We start from the raw sequence: 19,886 nt of genomic DNA on the forward strand, positions 1-19,886 counted from the left end.
CAGCCTTGACCGGTTGACCCACCAAACCAAACCAAACCGAACCGAACCGAACCGAGTCACTCTTTCAAACCAAAAGATCACAGCCATGCTATGCTACTCTCTACTGCATTGCATAACCCTGCATGCTTTCCACACTGTCGTTTAATTACTTACTCCGTACGAAATAATCTAAATTGTCCTCAACGACAATGTCGTTTCTTCTCTGATTGTCGTTTTACTCTTTACTAGTTTTGACTAAAACCCACACTTACTAAACTCACTTTTCTTTTCCGTTTTTTTTACTTGTTAATTTTTAGTTTCTCTTTTTTGAAACTAGGTATGTTCATTTTTCGTAATGCTTTATTTATCTACAAATGTCTATAATTATTATGCTGTATGTGATTTCTATAAGGTAATTTTGCTCATTTAATGTCACAGATTCTTAGTTGGTTTTTGAAATTTCTGTGACAAGAAAATGTCACATCATTCTTATGGAGCAAATGTTGAATTTAAATGGGGGAATAAAAGGGGAATTGGTGTGAAAAACAAAGGAACACAGTTCTATGAATCATTTGTATACGATGGTGTTGAGTATTCTCTTTATGATTGTGTTTATTTTTACCACAATGATCACGTTGATACTTCTCTTGGTAAGCTTGTCAAGATTTTCGAGAAATCGAATGGCGAAAAGTTGGTCAAAGTTGTTTGGTTTTTTCGTCCTTCTGAAATTCGTAATTTCTTGGGGACTTATCAGCCACATTGGAGTGAGTTGTTTTTGGCTTCTGGGGATGGTGTGGGTGTTTCCAATGTTAATCTCCTGGTAATTTTTTTTTTTATTTCATTTTTTTATTTATTGTATGAATTTTTATGATTGTGGATATTTTATGCATGTGATCATGTACTATAGTTTGAAGTTTAGTTGAATTGAATGTAATGTTTGTGATGAAAAATGCATTTAATGAGAGAAATTGAAGGCCATGTATATACTAGTTTGGGTGTGCTAGGTTGAAATTGAAAATGGTCTTATGCAATCATTTGGCATTTGCTGAAATTGTTATTTATTATGCGGATGCTACGGTACTATAGACCGGTGCTTAAAAGTTATCCGAAATACTAACAGCAATCGACTACACTCCTCGAAAGTATAATTTAACGGTCTTTCTGGTTTTTACGGCCGAGACAGTGACATGATTGATGTCAATTTGGAAAAAAAAGGAAAAAATGAACGTGACTGTCAAAACTCAACTCTTCTCCAACCGATACCAAGCAGGTCACCATCTCAATTGTAAAGACGAGGAACAATGCCAGTAAATATAGTGTCGATTGTAAGAGAAATTTGAGAGAAGGTGGTGAATGAAAGCAGATTTATTTGCCAGCAGTTTGAAGATACTAGACTCCCTTTTGAAGATGTGAAATTGTTATAAGATTTGGTTTGTTTTATTTCAGTTTTATAAATCATGTACTGTGTTAACTTACTGAAGATATGCACAAGTGTTTACTAGCATGCATTTAGATGGTTGGATTAGGGTGTTTATGTAAGTTGGAGTAAATTAAGTTTTAGCTGCCAAGTTTTGAATATCCTTTTTTGGGAAATTCAGACATAATCATTCTGGGAATAGCTAATGCTTCTTCTTCTTAATGGTAGTTGTGTAGTATGTAAAATTTGATATAGTTGAAAAGTGAGTTTGTCATTCTGCACAACGTTTGATGGTACTATTTCGTCCTTTCAAAATTTTGTTTTCAGGAATCAGTTGTTGGAAAATGCAGTGTTGTTTGCACTTCAGAGGATAAGAGAAATCCGAAACCAACTGAAACAGAGTTAGAGAGAGCACATTTCTTTTTCAAATGTACATTTGATGTAGAAAGACGTGCAATTGTTGAAAAATTTCCTAATGTGGTTGTTGGTGTTAAAGGTCAGCTATCCATGTCATGTATTTCCTTGCCTTCTATCTTAATTGATTAAATTGGATACATCACATATAGTAAATATTTAAGCTGTTGATATGGTGCATTTACTTGAATTTTTTTTAATATGGTAGTCGGTTGTTGCCATAAACTAGCATTCTCAATTACATTAGTTCATTGTGTTGGTGTTCTGCAGTGGAGCAGTTCTTTAATAGCAAGGGGAGACATTATGCGACTGTTCCTTCTGATATCTTGCGCTGTCAAGTTAAAGAAAAAGATGAAGCGAGAATTTCTCATCATGTCTTGACAAAGAGATCATTTGATTTTCTTCCTCATAAAAGGCAGAAGATCATAGAAGAGAAGTCGACCATTGGTAAAAATAGAAACTTCCATCATAAAATGGATTTTGTTGAGAACGAAGAACTCAGACGGGATGAAAGTGTCAAACCAAATGAGAAAATTAGAGATAAAGATGAAGCAAGAACTTCTGAGAATGTCTTGCCAAAGAGATCATTAGATTCTTTTCCACATGAAAACAGGAAGGTTACAGAAGATAAGTCAACCATTAGTAAAAGTAGCAACTACCAAAAGAAAGAGTTTGATGAGAAGGAAGAACTCAGACAGGACAAAACTGTTAAACCAAACAATAAAGTTATAGATAAAGATGAAGCGAGAACTCCTGAGAATGTCTTACCAAAGAAAGCATTAGATTCTTTTCCCCATGAAAAGAGGAAGGTTATAGAAGAGAAGTCAACCATTGGTAAAAGTAACAACTCCGAAAAGAAAGAGGAATTTGATGAGAAGGAAGGAATCAGACAAGATGGAAGTGTCAAAGCAATCAGGAAAGTTACTGAGGTGACTGAAAGGCCAGATGCAGTAAGTCTCTAAGAATCATGACAATAATCATAGTTCTGGTTGCTTTTTTTAAACGGATTTTGTACCGCTTTCTCAAAAAAATAATAATCGTAGTCTCCTCGATGAGGTGGATGAATTGGATACACCATAGTTTATCTGCTTGTTTTGGTGTGTTTAGAAATTCAAAAGATCAAAATTTTATAACTAAAGTTTAATCATCATTATACATTCACCATTTCAAAATGTTCCTTCTTCATTGAATATAAATGATTTAACTTGAGAACATGACTTCTGAGGCAAGATAAAAAGATTGGGAATGTTGGTGGTAACAAAAACAAACATTCATGATTATAACATGTAGACATGGTTTCACATATGACTGCAGTCACTGCTCTAACCCTTCTCCAACTCCTATTTTCTTGGTTGCAGGAGAAAAGAAGGTGGTTTAAGAAAATGGTGAGTTTTTATTTCTTTGTATTTATATGTTTTTCGTAAATTTACTGAGTTATACGGGAATAAGGCCAATTGTATATAATTATATATCACAAAATGACAATTGCATGCAACTACTTTTGAATGTTTTTACTTGTTTGGCATAAATGAATCTGACCTAGGTTGGTCTAAAATAAGCCATTCTTAATCTTATTTCGAATTTACATCAACCAGTGAGGAGTTCTGTTTTTGTACTGCAAGAAAAGAAGTGTATTGCAAAACAAAACATAATGAAGTTTCATGTTTGATGAACATTCTATGTTCCTATTCATATATGTGCTTCCAACCTTTTCCTCTATAAGTATTAAAAATGGCATTCAAAGTGAGTAGCATGAAGTGATTGTTATTCTTTTTTTATTATTTATAATAATTTTGTTTGTAGCCTTGGGAAGACAGACTAAAAAAAGCTCAAGAGTTGGATACCCTGGTTTTACTGAGTAATCTGGATCCATCCTACACGTCGTATGAAGTTGAGGTATACAGTATTCAAATTTTTCTTGTGCTTTCTTTACTTTCTTGTGCAAAATTAAGATCTTATTAGAGTATTTAAATACTAAAATCTGAAGTTCCGATTATATAAGAAATGGACACGTGTCCATGAATAACAGTGCACAAACTGTAGATTTAAATAGATACTGATATTGAGGTGATAACTGAAAAGTGAAAACTTTACCAATAATTGAAGCTGATGAAGTCCATGTGCTAATATAGTTTAGGAAGTACCTTTGATATATTAGAATATGCTAAATGTTGTGTGGGATTGTGTTTTGTGGAGATTCATAATCTTGTAGTTGAAACATTAATGGATATGATGGGGCCATCGGTTGAGAGACAGATTATACTTCCCTACTAAGAAGAAGTTTGGGTCCAGATTTTAATTTAATGTCGTCTCTTTGTCTAATGGTCTTGTTTCTTAATTACCTTTTCTTCACTTATTATTGAGGATATTGTTTGGCATGCATTCAAAGAAAAGGTTGAGGCAAGGATGCTAGAATGGAGCCCGACTTACAATAGTTACTATGGTACTCACTTATTTACTTTTATTAACAGAAAACAATTCCATGTTTCATTTTTATTATTGGTCTTTCGTTGTTATGATGGAAAACATAAAGTTCCCTGGTATATGAATTTTTATTTATTTTACTTTTAAATCATTAATAGATTTTGTTTGCTCATATACCGACAGGTAGAGCATTGGTTATTTTCAGAACAAAAGATGCAGCTGCAAAAGCAATATCAGAGTTGAACATGAGATGCCTTATTCTTGAAGACGGGAGGTATTTCATGTTGAATTTCTCGGTTATACACATTAATTGATCTCAGTCATCAATTAATGTTCAGAGTTGAACATTAGATGCCTTATTCTTTGAAGCATTTTAAACTTTGCAATACATTGTTCTACGTATGTACAGTTTGTAAGTTTCCTGCAGGGTTGTATGTGCCAAGAAGGGAACTGTATGTGATCCAGTCAAGCAAAGCACATTCACCGGCCATCTGACCATTAATAGAGCCGTGCTTCAAAAGCAAAGCTGGGAGATGGTAGTCTAACTCAACTTGCTGATCGATTAGTTTTACTGCATACTAGAGAAAATATGATTTATAATGTATTCTTTGCCTTTTATAGAGAAAGGCTGTATCAACATCACATTGTGCACAGCCTAATACAATTGAATACGCAATGGCTATTGAATGGGCACAGCGATATGATATGTCAGAAGCATGTTGGGAAGTCTTATGTCAGGTGGAGCAATTTTTTGTGTCAGTCGGTACTCCTCAATCTTGTTGATCAAACATCTTTTTGACTTTATCTGTTTTCTTTACAGAAACAAATGAAGGAGATAGATGATGTCAAGAATAAACATAGAACAGCCAGGCTATTTTTTGAAGTCTCTTAGTTAAATTATACTTGATGAAAGATATATCATTTTTCAATATCTGACTTTCTCTAATAGCAATTTAACAGAATGTTTAGAATTTTGGCAGAGAAACATGTCGTTGTGTTTCCGCATATACAAGGAAAACTGATTGTAGCCACTCATGATTCAGTTGCGTATCCATTTTGACCAAAAAATGTTAGTACATTGTATATTGAACAAATTAGATGCAAATATATGCAATATTTTCATGGTAATTAGTGAAATTATTCATTTCTAACAATTGTGTCCTTTAGTTGGGGAAATAAAAAAGTGGGAAAGAAAATAGAAGGAATACATATTGGCAATGGTTATCGCCTTCATCGTCTGGATATAAAATGACTCATAATCTTTTAAAATAGACATCCTAATAGAATATGTGAATGTTCATCCGACACTATTTTTACTCACATGGTGCTAAATACATTGCCTAAAACACTCTTCTGGTACTATAATTCATTTATTTTTCCCTTCAAAAGGGGAGTATCTTGTAGAAGAAAAACATGTTTCATATAAGGTTTCTTGAAGATGAGAAGTCTTAATAACACATTTTCTAACACAACTTTTTATCGATTGAAATTCACATGAAAACTATTAAATCATGAAGAGACCACATCAATTTGGTAGGTTATATTAAAATTTCAACCAATAAAAAGAACTACATTGAGGTGTGTTAAAGAGTGTTACTAGCAATTATATAAAAAAATGAATACCAAATAATAATATGGCTCTTTTATTTCAATTTTACCTTCTATTTAAACAATTTTATTATTTTTTATTTAATTCAATAATTGAATTTTTTAAAATATATGTCTATACCTATATACAAAGAAGATATCACGTTTTGGTTTGGCTTTTTCTTTTAATTTTACACTTTATATATAAAATAGGATACCAAATTTCCTTTTAAAATGGTATTGCCGCTGTCTCAAATAAGTATGGACTTGACTTAAGTTAGACTATAGTCCATGTTGATCTCACCAACTTCCCTCGCCGATAGTTTTCACATTTATATTACTTGATACTTAATCATACGTGCAAAAAATTAATTTAATTATTAGAATTATATTTTTAGTTAGATAATTTATCATTTGTTTTCATAATATTATATGTATCGTTAGCATGTATTTTATTTTCTTGTTCATTTAAAATATAGATGGATAATGATTCCATCTATAATCAATTCGATTATAATAAAATTTCACAAAAAGGATGTAAAAACTGTATTTTGGATTCTATTATTTTTCTTCTTATTAAAATTAAGTCATCAAGATTATGAAGTTATAAAATCTTTAATCTTAATGGTTGAATATGTGAAACCCCTTGTAGTCCCTTTTTGGGCATTATCAGAAGATTTTGACTTTGCAAAATCAATAATTATTACTGGATGTTAATTATATTTATGGCAATGTGTATTTAATATTAAATTAAAGTCCTTAAGCTATAGGACTCCAAAATAATTGGTTTCAAATGATTATTTTTAAGATTTAATTTATATATACGGTAATCATTTCGTAAAATATATGATTAATGTACACATTAAATTATAATTATAAGATCATTTAGATATATAGTTAATGTATTCATTATGTTAATTTTTTTTTTATGGAAATGTGATATCAAAGCTTGAATTCTAAATATTTGGATTGCATTAAGATTTTTGAATAGATATATAATGTTTAAGTTTGAATTCTAAACATTTTACATGGTAGCAAAAAGTTTCGATAGATTACGATTTTATATCATTTTGATATTTATTAAATTTATTTTAGTAACTTCTGTGCTCTCCCTATTTCCCAACATTGATTTGTGGACACAATAAAACTCTTTAAACTATGAAAATTAATCTCTTGTTTTTATAAATACACACAAAAAGATAACTTCAATTATGAAAGATTTTAGTCGTGTAGTAGCTAGTAGTTATGGACAATTTTGAGGTGATCGAATTGTAAAATATTCAGCGGTCATGTTTCAATTTCATTCCATACATAAAGAGGACTTTTATTTACCTTAACAATTTCTCATGTTAATGTTAACGATGTGCATTATCTGTAACATCTTTAGGCAAGTTAAAGATGATTTAATTGCATTTTTAGTGTAGTTATTATAATTAATGAGTGATTTTATTATAGAGATTAATGTGTTTTATTTAGGAAGAGTAATGAGTAATATTTGAGCAAAAATAATTTCGTAATTTTGTTGACAATAGTTTTTTTTGAGGCATTAGTCCCAAAAAAATTTGTTGACAATAGTCTCAAAAAATTATCCTAAATGCTGTTTCTATAAAAAGAGATGATTACATTATTGACAATAATTAAAAATAGTCAAATAAATTTTGGATAGCACTATAAACTTATTTATTTAATCTATATCAGATAATTAATTGTCTATTTTTAATTATTTTCAAAATTTAATTATCGTTTTTTAAATTGACGAGTTATCGAACAAGTTAAAAAGAAAAAAAAAACTCCATTTTTTAACTATGGTTATTTTTTTATAGGACTAATTTGACCAACTTTATTTTTATTAATGACTAAAAAAAATTATTTTTCTCTAGAATTAATTTGAGTCTCTCAATATGAGGAAGCAAAATTGGTCTTTACTCTTTTATTTATATACTTTAAACTCTCATATTCTCATTTTCTATAGAATCATACAAGTTTAATCAATTACAAATTATTTTGTAGCTAAAAATTTATCAGCTGAACATAAAATTTTACAAAATTATAAATCTCTGAAGTTCTTCTTTGACGTCTATTTTCTCTTTAAAAATCCTATAATTTTACATTCTATTAATTTTGTTTGCCGAATTTCTTACTTCAAATATTTTGCAATAAATTTATATTTCAAATAAACACAAATATTTAAATAAATAAAAATGAGAATTTCAGGATTTCAGATAAAATAAATTTATAGAAATATCTATTTTGATTAATTTTAAAAACAAAGGCTTAATTTACTAAAAAAACAGGAATAATTACACAAATTTAAATCAAATAGATTAAAAAAAATACAATTGAGCTAATTAGAATTTAGAAACATGGTGAACTCCTTTTTTTTTTTTTTTAAATATATATATAAGAAAAATGGTGAACTCTACTTAATAATAGTATACGGGCATGGGTTTATTGAATTTAAATTAGTAGGAAATAATCAAATATTGTTATTGGAGTGCATTCTAATGGTGGATTTACATACCCTCACCTAATTAATATTCATTTTCACATAAACCTTAGAACAATGAGAAAACAATAAATGAGAATGTAGAATTTTATTTTGAAAAAAGGAGAAATCATTTTCAACCATATTTGTTATAACCAGTGAGGTACCAGCATGTGGAAACCAATATTTATTTTCAATCAATCAGAAAAAAATGTTGGAAACCAATATTTGGTGAAGAATCTGAAACCAAACAAAAAAGAAGGAAAAAATAAATCAAAAATATCCATATTGGAAACCAATATTTGGTGAAGACATGTTAGATAGTTCCATGATGCATTTGCTAGCAAATTTTCCCAAATTCTTCTTCAACTCCTCAATTGAAACCTTTAATTGGAGCAATTCATAGAAGCCAAGTTCATCAATAGGGCACTCCCACCAAAATTTCCTTTGCCTAGCTTTTCTCATGTGGTCTATCTCTTCCCCTTTTTTCTTTTCAATCTCCAAATGGTTAAGAAGTTGAGTCAGTTGCATATTGAGATCATGGACATTAGCATTTCTATGAGCCTCAACAATTTGGTGAGTATTAGATTCTTGTGGAGGATTACGAGTCAAATAACGGTCAATGATAGATTCAATTTCTGAATGACCAAAAGAAAACGGCTTATTAGCGGGAGAGAAAACTATAATTGCAATCTCAACTCCACAAAGGGTGCAAAGTTCACTAGCTTTTTTAAATAGTCCTGATCGTCGTTTAGAGAATGTAACTTGTAAATGACTTTTTTTCTGTATTTTTTCAATGAGGATTTTTTGTCTACCTAAGCTAGTCTTCTTTGACATGGTGGAGAGAAATAGGTGATAAAAGACAGTGAGAAAGAAGAATAAAAAAAAGGCCAAAATCTTTTCTTGTGTGGTTGACTTCCAAGAGTGAAAACTAACATGAGTATATATATTGCTAAATCTTTGATTTACACATAGCCCAATTAATTTTCCTTTTGATGTGTTTTATTTCTTTTTATTATTAGTCCAAAACTAGGAAGTTATATAATCTTTGATCTTAATACCCCATTGAAACATGAGACGGAATTAGTTGGCATCATAAAAAGGATGTTTATCATTACAACACAATATTGGTAAATTCTTGATATTTAATGCATTATGTTTATGATTTTTAAATAGGAGATACTTTTTATTTAAAAGCATATTTTAAACATTATATTAGAATTATATTATATGTATTATTTAGAAGAATGATTTTAATAATTATTCTAAAACCTTAAAATATTAAACTTATATTATAAAAAAATTATATTAAACTTATTCCTTGTACACTTAAATATTTTGTTTCTTATTAAGTGTGAAGTTTTAATTCTGGTCTGTTACAAAAATCACATAACATAGATTAGTCTATAAGAATAAAACATAATTTCTAGTCTGTTACAAAATTAAACTCTATAAATTAGTCTTTAAACCAAAGTCCTTGACTAAATTGCCATTTAAATGATTATGTTGACTCTTAGTTTAATTACATGACACATATCATAAAACTAAAGGTCGCATTTGTCCCTCACAAAATAAGAAATAGTCATTTCAATCCTCCTACAATAAAATTTAATAATAAAAACACTATGTAGTTGGATGAACATAAAAAAATAGAAACAGTTAAAGATAAAATAACATAATCGACAAAAAGAAAAATTGATTTAAAAAAGAACATAAAAAAAAAATATCTATTGAAATTTTTACATTCAATTATCCAAATTTACGACATATAAATATTTTGTGTCACATTTACAATTTAGACCATTCAACTTTTTTGTGTCCAATTAAAATTTTAACAACAATTAATATCACTTCCAATAGATATAAGTTCATGATATTACATGCAAACAATTGATATTTGCAACTCAATAAAATAGTGAAAATGGTAAAATAATTATCTCTTCAGAAAAAAAAAAAAAACAATATAAATCATTATCAAATCTTCAAATGATTTTAAGCAATGGTAAGTAAAAAACAAATAAAAAATAAGAAAAAATCGTGGACGGCAGGATTCGAACCTGCGCGGGCAAAGCCCACATGATTTCTAGTCATGCCCGATAACCACTCCGGCACGTCCACCTTTGTTGATGTGTATTCGCAAAATAGAAATCTATTATATTACTTGAGTCCACCATTTCAGAAGCCATATTCACATAACTCACTGAGAAACCTTCACATTACATTTCATTTCATTATACCAAAAATCAAACGCAGCGCCCAACCAAATAAACACCAACAACCAAACTATTGACCTTATTTATCAACTTCGCATTTTCTTTGTTCTAAAGAGAACTTTATTTTCATTCATAACATAACAATTAATCATCTCGACAAAATTTAGGGTTTGTTAAGCACTTAAACCAACTATGCTAAACCTAAATTCGCGACTACCTAGAATTGGAGCTTCGATCACTAAACACTTCTTCACAAGTACGTACTCGTGTTCTTTCTTACATTATTTCTGCTATCATTTAGTAATTAACTTTACATTAACGTTATAACAAGAATATTTAATTCTTTTCAAACTATAATTTAAAAAATTAATTTTTCTTCTTTTTTAATGTTTGACAGGGAATTATACATCTATGTGTAAAGCGGGATATACTCGAAGCACCCGAAATTATTGCCTTCAACCTTCGGTTAGTCCTTTCTGAGTTTATTGCTTTCATATGTTGGCCTTTATATTCTAGAAGGAATTTAGTTGCCTTTGATTATTTGTTACTGAATATTGTAATTATTTACATTGTAAATCAAATGGCAATTTGGTGGGAAAATGTTTGGAATCCATAAATTTTAGAAAGTGTAGATATGCATTATTGAATGTGCTTTTGGATTACTGGAAAAATAGTTTTATTAAATTTTTACTTGCTAATGACATTAATTTATGCTGCTATTTCACTTGCATAATTTTGATGTTGTTGTTGTTATATTTTGGACAGTTTCAACAGAATTGGTTTACTAATTTATACAAGGGAGCCATGTTTGAAAAGCATAATTTCCTGTCAACAACGACTTCTAGCAGCACGGCTGAGAGTGGGAGTGAACAAAAGGAAACGTAAGTTTTCTTTTTGTTTGAGATGACTGATTCTGTGGGAGTATCCTGAACTGTTGTAAATATGCCAGTATTAAAAAATATAGCAATGATGGTTGGCGTATGTTACAACTTACAGTTTTGGATGCAAAAGCAATGTTGATCAATTAGATAATTTCTCCATTATTTATTTTGGCATCAGTTGTAGCTGCGGTCACATTTATTTCAAAAACCTTCACATTACATTTCATTTCATTATACCAAAAATCAAACGCAGCGCCCAACCAAATAAACACCAACAACCAAACTATTGACCTTATTTATCAACTTCGCATTTTCTTTGTTCTAAAGAGAACTTTATTTTCATTCATAACATAACAATTAATCATCTCGACAAAATTTAGGGTTTGTTAAGCACTTAAACCAACTATGCTAAACCTAAATTCGCGACTACCTAGAATTGGAGCTTCGATCACTAAACACTTCTTCACAAGTACGTACTCGTGTTCTTTCTTACATTATTTCTGCTATCATTTAGTAATTAACTTTACATTAACGTTATAACAAGAATATTTAATTCTTTTCAAACTATAATTTAAAAAATTAATTTTTCTTCTTTTTTAATGTTTGACAGGGAATTATACATCTATGTGTAAAGCGGGATATACTCGAAGCACCCGAAATTATTGCCTTCAACCTTCGGTTAGTCCTTTCTGAGTTTATTGCTTTCATATGTTGGCCTTTATATTCTAGAAGGAATTTAGTTGCCTTTGATTATTTGTTACTGAATATTGTAATTATTTACATTGTAAATCAAATGGCAATTTGGTGGGAAAATGTTTGGAATCCATAAATTTTAGAAAGTGTAGATATGCATTATTGAATGTGCTTTTGGATTACTGGAAAAATAGTTTTATTAAATTTTTACTTGCTAATGACATTAATTTATGCTGCTATTTCACTTGCATAATTTTGATGTTGTTGTTGTTATATTTTGGACAGTTTCAACAGAATTGGTTTACTAATTTATACAAGGGAGCCATGTTTGAAAAGCATAATTTCCTGTCAACAACGACTTCTAGCAGCACGGCTGAGAGTGGGAGTGAACAAAAGGAAACGTAAGTTTTCTTTTTGTTTGAGATGACTGATTCTGTGGGAGTATCCTGAACTGTTGTAAATATGCCAGTATTAAAAAATATAGCAATGATGGTTGGCGTATGTTACAACTTACAGTTTTGGATGCAAAAGCAATGTTGATCAATTAGATAATTTCTCCATTATTTATTTTGGCATCAGTTGTAGCTGCGGTCACATTTATTTCAAATAACTTTTATTCCATGTCAGCCATGTCTCTCATCCAATGTCAAGAATACTTATTTATCAAATGCCCAACTGGCTTTTTCACAGATTGTAGTCAGTGAATGTTAACTTTCCTTAGGAAAGATTATGCAATTCCTGATGACCTTGCCCATATATTCTATTAGATGACATTTGTGCATTGTGTGAATGTGACCGATTAAATATCTAGTTAAATGTAAAATGCACTAGTAACATAACATCCTTTGTTGATTGCATCAGGGAACCATATCTTCATCATTTGTCACTTTTCTGATATACTCCTTACTCATGAAGACAACTTTATGCAGAATATCTGTGACTTTTGTCGATAAGGATGGTGAGGAAAAGCTTCTAAAAGTCCCCATTGGAATGTCTATGCTAGAAGCTGCTCATCAAAATGACATTGAACTTGAAGGTATGAACTTTGATATACTCCCTCTGGAATGAAATATAAGCAAAAATGGTAGTTGAAAAGTTGATGTATTTGGTTAAGAATTTTGTTCAAATACATCAACTTTTCAACAACTATTTTTGATTATATTTCATTCCGGAGGGTGTAACGGTTAAACTCTTTTGCCCCTATATTCAAGGTCTTGTGAATATATCTCTGGTTTTTTATGTTTGTTTTTTTTTGGTTGATAGAGCACATCAGCACTCATATTATTTCAACAGTGTAACTACATTGGGATCTTTCATTGTTGATTTTCATAAAATCTTTCATTCTTGCTACATGTTCTGTGTTGCCTGCATTATGATTGATACACTTATCCTTTACATTTTCCACAATTTTTATCGACATTCTTTCTACCAATGTTAAATTTCTTACTTGATGTTATTGCATTTGCAGGAGCATGTGAGGGCTCACTTGCTTGTTCAACTTGCCATGTTATAGTCATGGTACACCATGAGTGGCATATGGAGTAAAATGTTGTTTGAGATTAATGTAATTATTTTCCTGAACTGATGACATTTTCAACTTGCAGGATGTAGATTATTACAATAAATTAGACGATCCCACTGACGAGGAAAATGACATGTTGGATCTAGCTTTTGGACTTACTGAAACGTAAGTTTTCTTGTTCATGGAACTAGGAGTTGAATTTTTATATTCTGTTTTTGTTCCTTCCAAATTCTTCATGGACTAATTTTGACAGTTATGCAGGTCACGTCTAGGTTGCCAAGTGATCGCTAAACCTGAACTTGATGGAGTTCGATTAGCTATTCCCGCTGCCACTCGAAATTTTGCAGTTGATGGTTATGTACCGAAACCACACTAATTATTACTAGATTTTTTTTGCAATGCCAAGAACCCAGCTATCTCAGTTTTGTAACATCAATGAGTTATAGATAAATGAGCATTTATTGATTATAGGCATATATTTGGTACTGAGTTTAGTCGTGATCACTATGACAGACCAAAGAGATCAATCAGATCATGGTGGAATAAACTACGTGTGTTACTATTTTATTTATCAGTCACAACACTTTCTAACTCTCTAAATAAATAAAAGGTTCAAAAGAAGGAAAACGAGAGTATTTGGACGTTTTTGCAATTAAGAGAATTTATTCAAAAACAGGCAACTGATATTTTTCCTTAATTATGCTTGTTAAGTTGCTACTGTGAAATTCGACCAAGAAATATGTTCTAGAACTAGAATGCTACCGATAGTTTTTTTATAAACTAATGTTAGTAAATTAATGGTTATGTTAGTTTTTTAGAAAGTCATTGTTAGAGGGAAATGGAGCAGGTGAGAGAGATGGAGGATGTGTGAAGTGAGTTAGAGTTTGACTGTGTTTGGGTATTTAAATGAGGGTGGTTTCGTAGTTTCAACTATAGTTTATTTTTCCGAAAGAGACTAGGGTGGTTCCCCTATGTCTCCACGATCCACATATATAAATCATATCATACTATTTCTTAATTTCCACATAACTCCGAAATGCAAACTCAACCATCCATATACTTAGTTTAATGTATATGAATCTCTTTACAAGCCTAGATTTCAAAAATCTCCATTAACCGTCCAAATCATTAATAAGTTTTTATCCATTCATAATGTACATGAATTTCCATGCCCACCTCTTTAAATTATCTTTAGATAAACTCATTAAAAATCTAGGCTATAAGAATCAATGCATGCCTACCAATATATCACATCACATGCGTGACACTTTCATGCATTCCAAAGTATGCATGCATCTTGAAATGCACAAAAGCAATTACTACTCTTTGTAGTATTTCAAAACTAAAACTAAGTGAGATTGTGATAATTATTGCTCTTGTATTGGAAGTTGTGGTGGAGATAATACTTAATCTGAGTTCATTTTCAACACAATTGTTGTACTCTTTCCTTTCTATTGCACACTGCAAAATATTGTCATATATAGATACAACAACTATCATCTCTTTTGACCATTCTTATATGCCCTGTTTCCGATTTTTTTATTTTTTTATTTTATTTTTGTCCTGAGTTATTCCTCCATCATTTTAGAAGCTTGGACACCTAACCATTTATTGGGTGAGTGAGTTTTTGTGAATACTTTTTTCTAGCTATTGTGACATTTTAACCTTTTGTTGTGTCTCCAAATCTATCCAATTCTAACCACCAAAACTGTTTCTAATGAAACAACTAAATAAATGGTACTATGAAGAATCTAAGTTATAGGCCATTTGCTTGTTTATGATTTATAGGTTATTTGAATCTATGTTTTATAATCACTTTTATTCAAGATAATTGGGTAATTTGATTATTTAATACATATTAAAATAAATATATAAATAATATAGAAAAAAATTTATTTTTATTAAATTAATTTTATTACGTATTTATATATTATCAATGTCATAAATGTATATTAGAATATATTATATTGAAAATGATACATGTATATTAATAAAACGATATAATTATAAAGAAGTGTATTAAAAATTGAAATGATAAATTATTTTAGAATAATTTTTGTTCAAATGAGTCAAGGTACTTAATTGTTTTACCTTTTACTGTAAAACTACATTGTTTTCATCATTGTTTTGACTTCTTAATTAGTTTGTCTTGATTATATTGCTGAACCTCCTATATTAACTGGCATTGCAATGTCATAGTTTCCCAATTTTTATTAGTTTAAATTTTTTATTAATAGGACTTTAAATCAGTATTGAGAATATGAACTTATTGAATTTAATGAGACACTCTTCTGTTTCTTATTATAAGTAAAAAAAATTCAACCTTGTTTTTCCTTATTATAAGTAATTTTGACTAAATTTTCAATTTTTAATTTTACAATTCATATAATACCTTTTATTGCTTAGTTCTAGGAAGAGGGTGTTAAGTGGGAAAAAAAAAAAGAGATGTTGCACCAATTTCCTTTTTTTTTTTTAATTTACTATTTTTTTGCTCATTAAGGATATTTTGTCATATGTTTTTTATTATATTAAAAAAAATTATTATCTTTATCTAATTTTCTTAATAAACATGTAATTAATGAAAATTATTTAAAATAAGAAATATTTTAGAATTCCAGTATGAGTGGTTAATCTCACATTGACTAGATTGGAGGAAATATTTGATATATAAAATGAATGACCCATAAACATAATACCTTAAGGTTTTGAGTTAAACAATATCAAAGTCTCTTAAAGTCACAGACATTTAGCCTCTCCGAGCTCTCCAACAAAATAGAAGGAGTATCAAGTGATCTTTACCATATCAAAGCAATTTCAAGTAATAGAATATTCAAGTAAGTTGTGAAAATACTATGATATGTATTCTTCAATATAATTATGTATGATAGGTTATATTTTAAACTAATTATATTCTTATAGACTCAAAGCAATTTCACATCAACATCTATGTTTTCACATGTTTCCAAAAGACATGTACATAAAGGAATAATAAATGCATAACACCATAATTAAATGCATGAAACCAGTGGAAAAGTGTGAAAAAAAATTTATAGTAAAAAAGAAAGATAGTTTGCGAAGTCATTGTTATTATTCATACATTGAGATTACAAATTGGAATTAATTTTTCTTTTCTAAGTCAACTTAAGGTTTAAGGCATAATGAAAATGCAACAACGGAAAAATGTAAAAATTATTTTTAGTGAATAAAAAAGATAGTATGTATGTCTATAATCATAAAATTTATTGGGGGTTTGAATGTTTGTTATCTTAATATATTTGGTTTTTATTTATTGACGTTGATTTGAATGAAATATATTTAAAAACATAACATTTTCTTGATATTTGTTGGTTTGGATGTTTATTGTTGGAAAGTGGTGTCATATTATCTTCTATCACTCCATTTTAATTGCATTTATTCTGCTGTATAAATAGAATGGAATATTCATTGTAGTTTTTGGTAAGTAGAATAATATCCATTTTTAGTTTTTGATATTTTGTAGCTAGGTATATTATATAACTTCTTATGAGTTCTACAATTATGTTCTTAGATTTGGTTATCAAAAAGGTAATAGTGTTTTACAAATTTTACGCTGGATAGTTCTTAAGATACATTTAATTATTGTTACATGGTAATAACAAGAAGTTGCGTGATTTTTTCACAATATTATGAGTTAAATTATGATATAATTTTTTCAACTTTTTTTATTGTTGATGATGAAAGCCGTGAAACAAATACTATTTTCAAATGCCAATGTAGTTTATTAATAAAAAATTTCAAAAATCAAAATTGGTAATTTTATAAAAGCATTGTTCATTTTATTAGTTTTTTATTTGTAAATTATATGGAAAATATTTGTTGTTATTTTTTGATAAAATTCAAACTATAATTAAAGAGTTCCGTTTTGGGTTCATACGAAAAATAAAAGTAGATAATGATAACTGTCACATGGAATATACAACACTTCGCTCTTACGTTAAATTCTTATTAAGGTATATTTCCAATGAATGATGGCACACTGAATGTAGCTTATGCCAAATGTTAGGTTAGTTCCAATGAAACATTCATACTTCTAAATGATTAAATATTTACACTTCATATTTATTTAAGATCGATACTTATACCATATTTGTGGGGTATTTATTTTTTATATTATTTTGTTGTGAAGGAAATTAATTATTTTTCTATATATTATTATTTGAGTTAATTTATTGTTATAAATAAATTGTAATTTATTAAGTATATATGCATTATAGATCATAGGTTAGTTTAAGTGATAGTTGGTCATATACCACGATGCATTAAATTGGTTGATGTGAACACTCAAAGTATTTGCTCGATTTAGTTTTAATAATGAGAGATGCGTTACTCTTTTTTTGTTTTTTTTGTTTTGTTTTTGTTTTCGGGAAGCATATAATCTTGTTAGAAACATAAAATGTTAGCATTACAAAAAAATAATATAAATCAATGACAAATACATAAAACACATTCTCATATTTTTTTTTTATTAAACATTCTCAATTCTCATGTTTGTTTATTTCATTGCATAAAAAAATGTTTGATTATTTCATTAAAATAACAATTCATTTTTTTTTGAAATTATTAATTTAAAGATCCATCGTAAAAAACAAAATTTTAAACAATGGCTATACAACTTTTTTTAGGTACATTAAACATATAAGTTAACGGAAAAACATTGCTATTTTTTATAAAGGATTTACACAAGAGAAGATTTCTATAAAAATGGGATCTTTAACTAATTAACAACTATCTAATTATTTATAGAAGTGTTGGTGATTAAAAGTTGCAAGTGTTACACGATTATATATATAATTTTTTTTTCTTTTTTTATTTGTTTTATACTTAATATAAAGAAAACTCAATGATTTTGTTACGAAGCTTTTTAAAAAATGATTGAATTTAAATGTTCCTTTTGATTTTTTTTAGATAATGAGATAATAAATATTACAAGAACTTATATGTAAAATTTTGAATTCAAACAGAACATTTAAATTATTCTTTAAAATGTTGTAATTTTCTGATTTAAAATGAATAAAATATTTAACATTCAAAATAAAATTACTTTTAAAGTAAAAATAGTAATGTTTAATATAATTTTCAGATAATTGTATGTTTTGAACAAAAATTTAATATAATTTTTCATTCTTTTTCAACATACAAATAAATAGATTATAAAAAATCCTCCAACTTATTTAATTATATCTTGTAATTATTTTAATTTAAAATATAATTAATTCTTACTTTTTAAATTCTCTTAAATATTATATATCTTTTTAACTAGATACATACTACTATATATTTCCTCACATTTTGACTTAACATTTAGTCTTTTTAAATAATAAAGAACATACTTATTTGGATGCAGTTTTTTTTAATAAAATAAATTTAAAATTTTCATACAATATTCATTTTTATTGTAATATAAAGAATCTACCAACTAATATTATGATACAAACAATTTTTATAATTATAATTGTATTCCAATCTAACAGTTTTTTAGTCAATGCTTTTTCACAGTTAATGCAGTTCTTACTATATAGCTTTAATTTGGTCTACAGACTACATTTATGTAGTATAACTTCAAAGTTAAAAATGGTAGGAAATTATATTTTTTGAACAAGATTATAGAAAGTAATTAAGAAAAACAAAAGTAGAAAAATATTTCCTCCCGTCCCTTATATAGAAATTTTTAATCCCAAATATAGGGGAAGAGATACAAATTTCAATATATATATATATATATATATATATATTCCGACAAATCATGTATATATTTGTTAGGAAAAAGTCTTTAAATTAAACCCAATAAAATAAAATTTACTCGTTTTTGGTGATTTTTGTTTTTTAGGACAAGAGGAGGTATTTTATAAGTAACTAAAGCCATAAAAATAGCTGTTCATACCTAAACATATGCCATTCATGAGACAAGTTAAAAAAATGATGTTTACCTCATTTCTAATTAAAGAAATTTTCCCCTTTATTTTCATATGGCAAAAATAACGTTTACCCCCTTTCTAAATTTCTACAACAAAATAAAAAGAGGAACAAAAGAAAAAATCAAATTGTGAAAAGACTGAGCCATTTTATTTCCTTCCCATTGCTTTCAAGTCACCTATTTATTATTTAATTAAATGAAATTTATTTCCAAAGAAAAATTGTATTGGAAACTTTTTTTATCAAAAAACAAAAAAACATGTGTTGGAAACTAGTAGGATATATAACTATACAATGTTGTTAACATTTTGTCTTAAAT

The 19,886-nt window shown here is 28.4% G+C and overlaps 3 protein-coding genes, 1 long non-coding RNA gene and 1 other non-coding gene across 7 annotated transcripts; 3 read left to right on the plus strand and 2 right to left on the minus strand.

Moving 5' to 3' along the window:
- Window positions 1-5,374, plus strand: LOC101496570 (protein ANTI-SILENCING 1). 2 transcript variants are annotated; one of them, XM_012715262.3, is made up of 11 exons: window positions 5-316; window positions 418-799; window positions 1,724-1,892; window positions 2,081-2,760; window positions 3,169-3,195; window positions 3,614-3,706; window positions 4,175-4,253; window positions 4,418-4,508; window positions 4,662-4,770; window positions 4,856-4,972; window positions 5,055-5,374. In XM_012715262.3, exons 2-11 carry the CDS (start codon window positions 455-457, stop codon window positions 5,124-5,126), a joined length of 1,782 nt encoding a protein of 593 aa, XP_012570716.1. In that variant the 5' UTR covers window positions 5-316; window positions 418-454; the 3' UTR covers window positions 5,127-5,374. The 2 variants fall into 2 exon arrangements, with proteins under 2 accessions (XP_012570719.1, XP_012570716.1); XM_012715265.3 differs by having other exon boundaries at window positions 1-799; window positions 4,205-4,253.
- A 3,205-nt stretch (window positions 5,375-8,579) lies between these two features.
- On the minus strand, window positions 8,580-9,143 carry LOC101493882 (agamous-like MADS-box protein AGL61). The gene has a single exon (XM_004487164.1). It carries the CDS (start codon window positions 9,141-9,143, stop codon window positions 8,580-8,582), a length of 564 nt encoding a protein of 187 aa, XP_004487221.1.
- A 1,199-nt stretch (window positions 9,144-10,342) lies between these two features.
- Window positions 10,343-10,424, minus strand: TRNAS-AGA (transfer RNA serine (anticodon AGA)). The gene has a single exon. It is a non-coding gene; the product is annotated as a tRNA-Ser (tRNA).
- Window positions 10,425-10,498: 74 nt separating this feature from the next.
- LOC140920066 (uncharacterized) lies at window positions 10,499-11,606 on the plus strand. Its single transcript, XR_012162706.1, has 3 exons — window positions 10,499-10,775; window positions 10,917-10,984; window positions 11,285-11,606. It is a non-coding gene; the product is annotated as an uncharacterized lncRNA (long non-coding RNA).
- Window positions 11,605-14,182, plus strand: LOC101496022 (uncharacterized). Of its 2 annotated transcripts, none has more exons than XM_004486643.4 (7): window positions 11,605-11,869; window positions 12,011-12,078; window positions 12,379-12,494; window positions 13,023-13,129; window positions 13,562-13,611; window positions 13,698-13,780; window positions 13,877-14,182. In XM_004486643.4, exons 1-7 carry the CDS (start codon window positions 11,806-11,808, stop codon window positions 13,989-13,991), a joined length of 603 nt encoding a protein of 200 aa, XP_004486700.1. In that variant the 5' UTR covers window positions 11,605-11,805; the 3' UTR covers window positions 13,992-14,182. The 2 variants fall into 2 exon arrangements, with proteins under 2 accessions (XP_004486700.1, XP_012570643.1); XM_012715189.3 differs by having other exon boundaries at window positions 11,612-11,869; window positions 13,869-14,182.
- The last annotated feature ends 5,704 nt before the right edge of the window (window positions 14,183-19,886 follow it).

Source organism: Cicer arietinum, chromosome 1, assembly GCF_000331145.2.
Source record: "Cicer arietinum cultivar CDC Frontier isolate Library 1 chromosome 1, Cicar.CDCFrontier_v2.0, whole genome shotgun sequence".
Lineage (NCBI taxonomy): Eukaryota > Viridiplantae > Streptophyta > Magnoliopsida > Fabales > Fabaceae > Cicer > Cicer arietinum.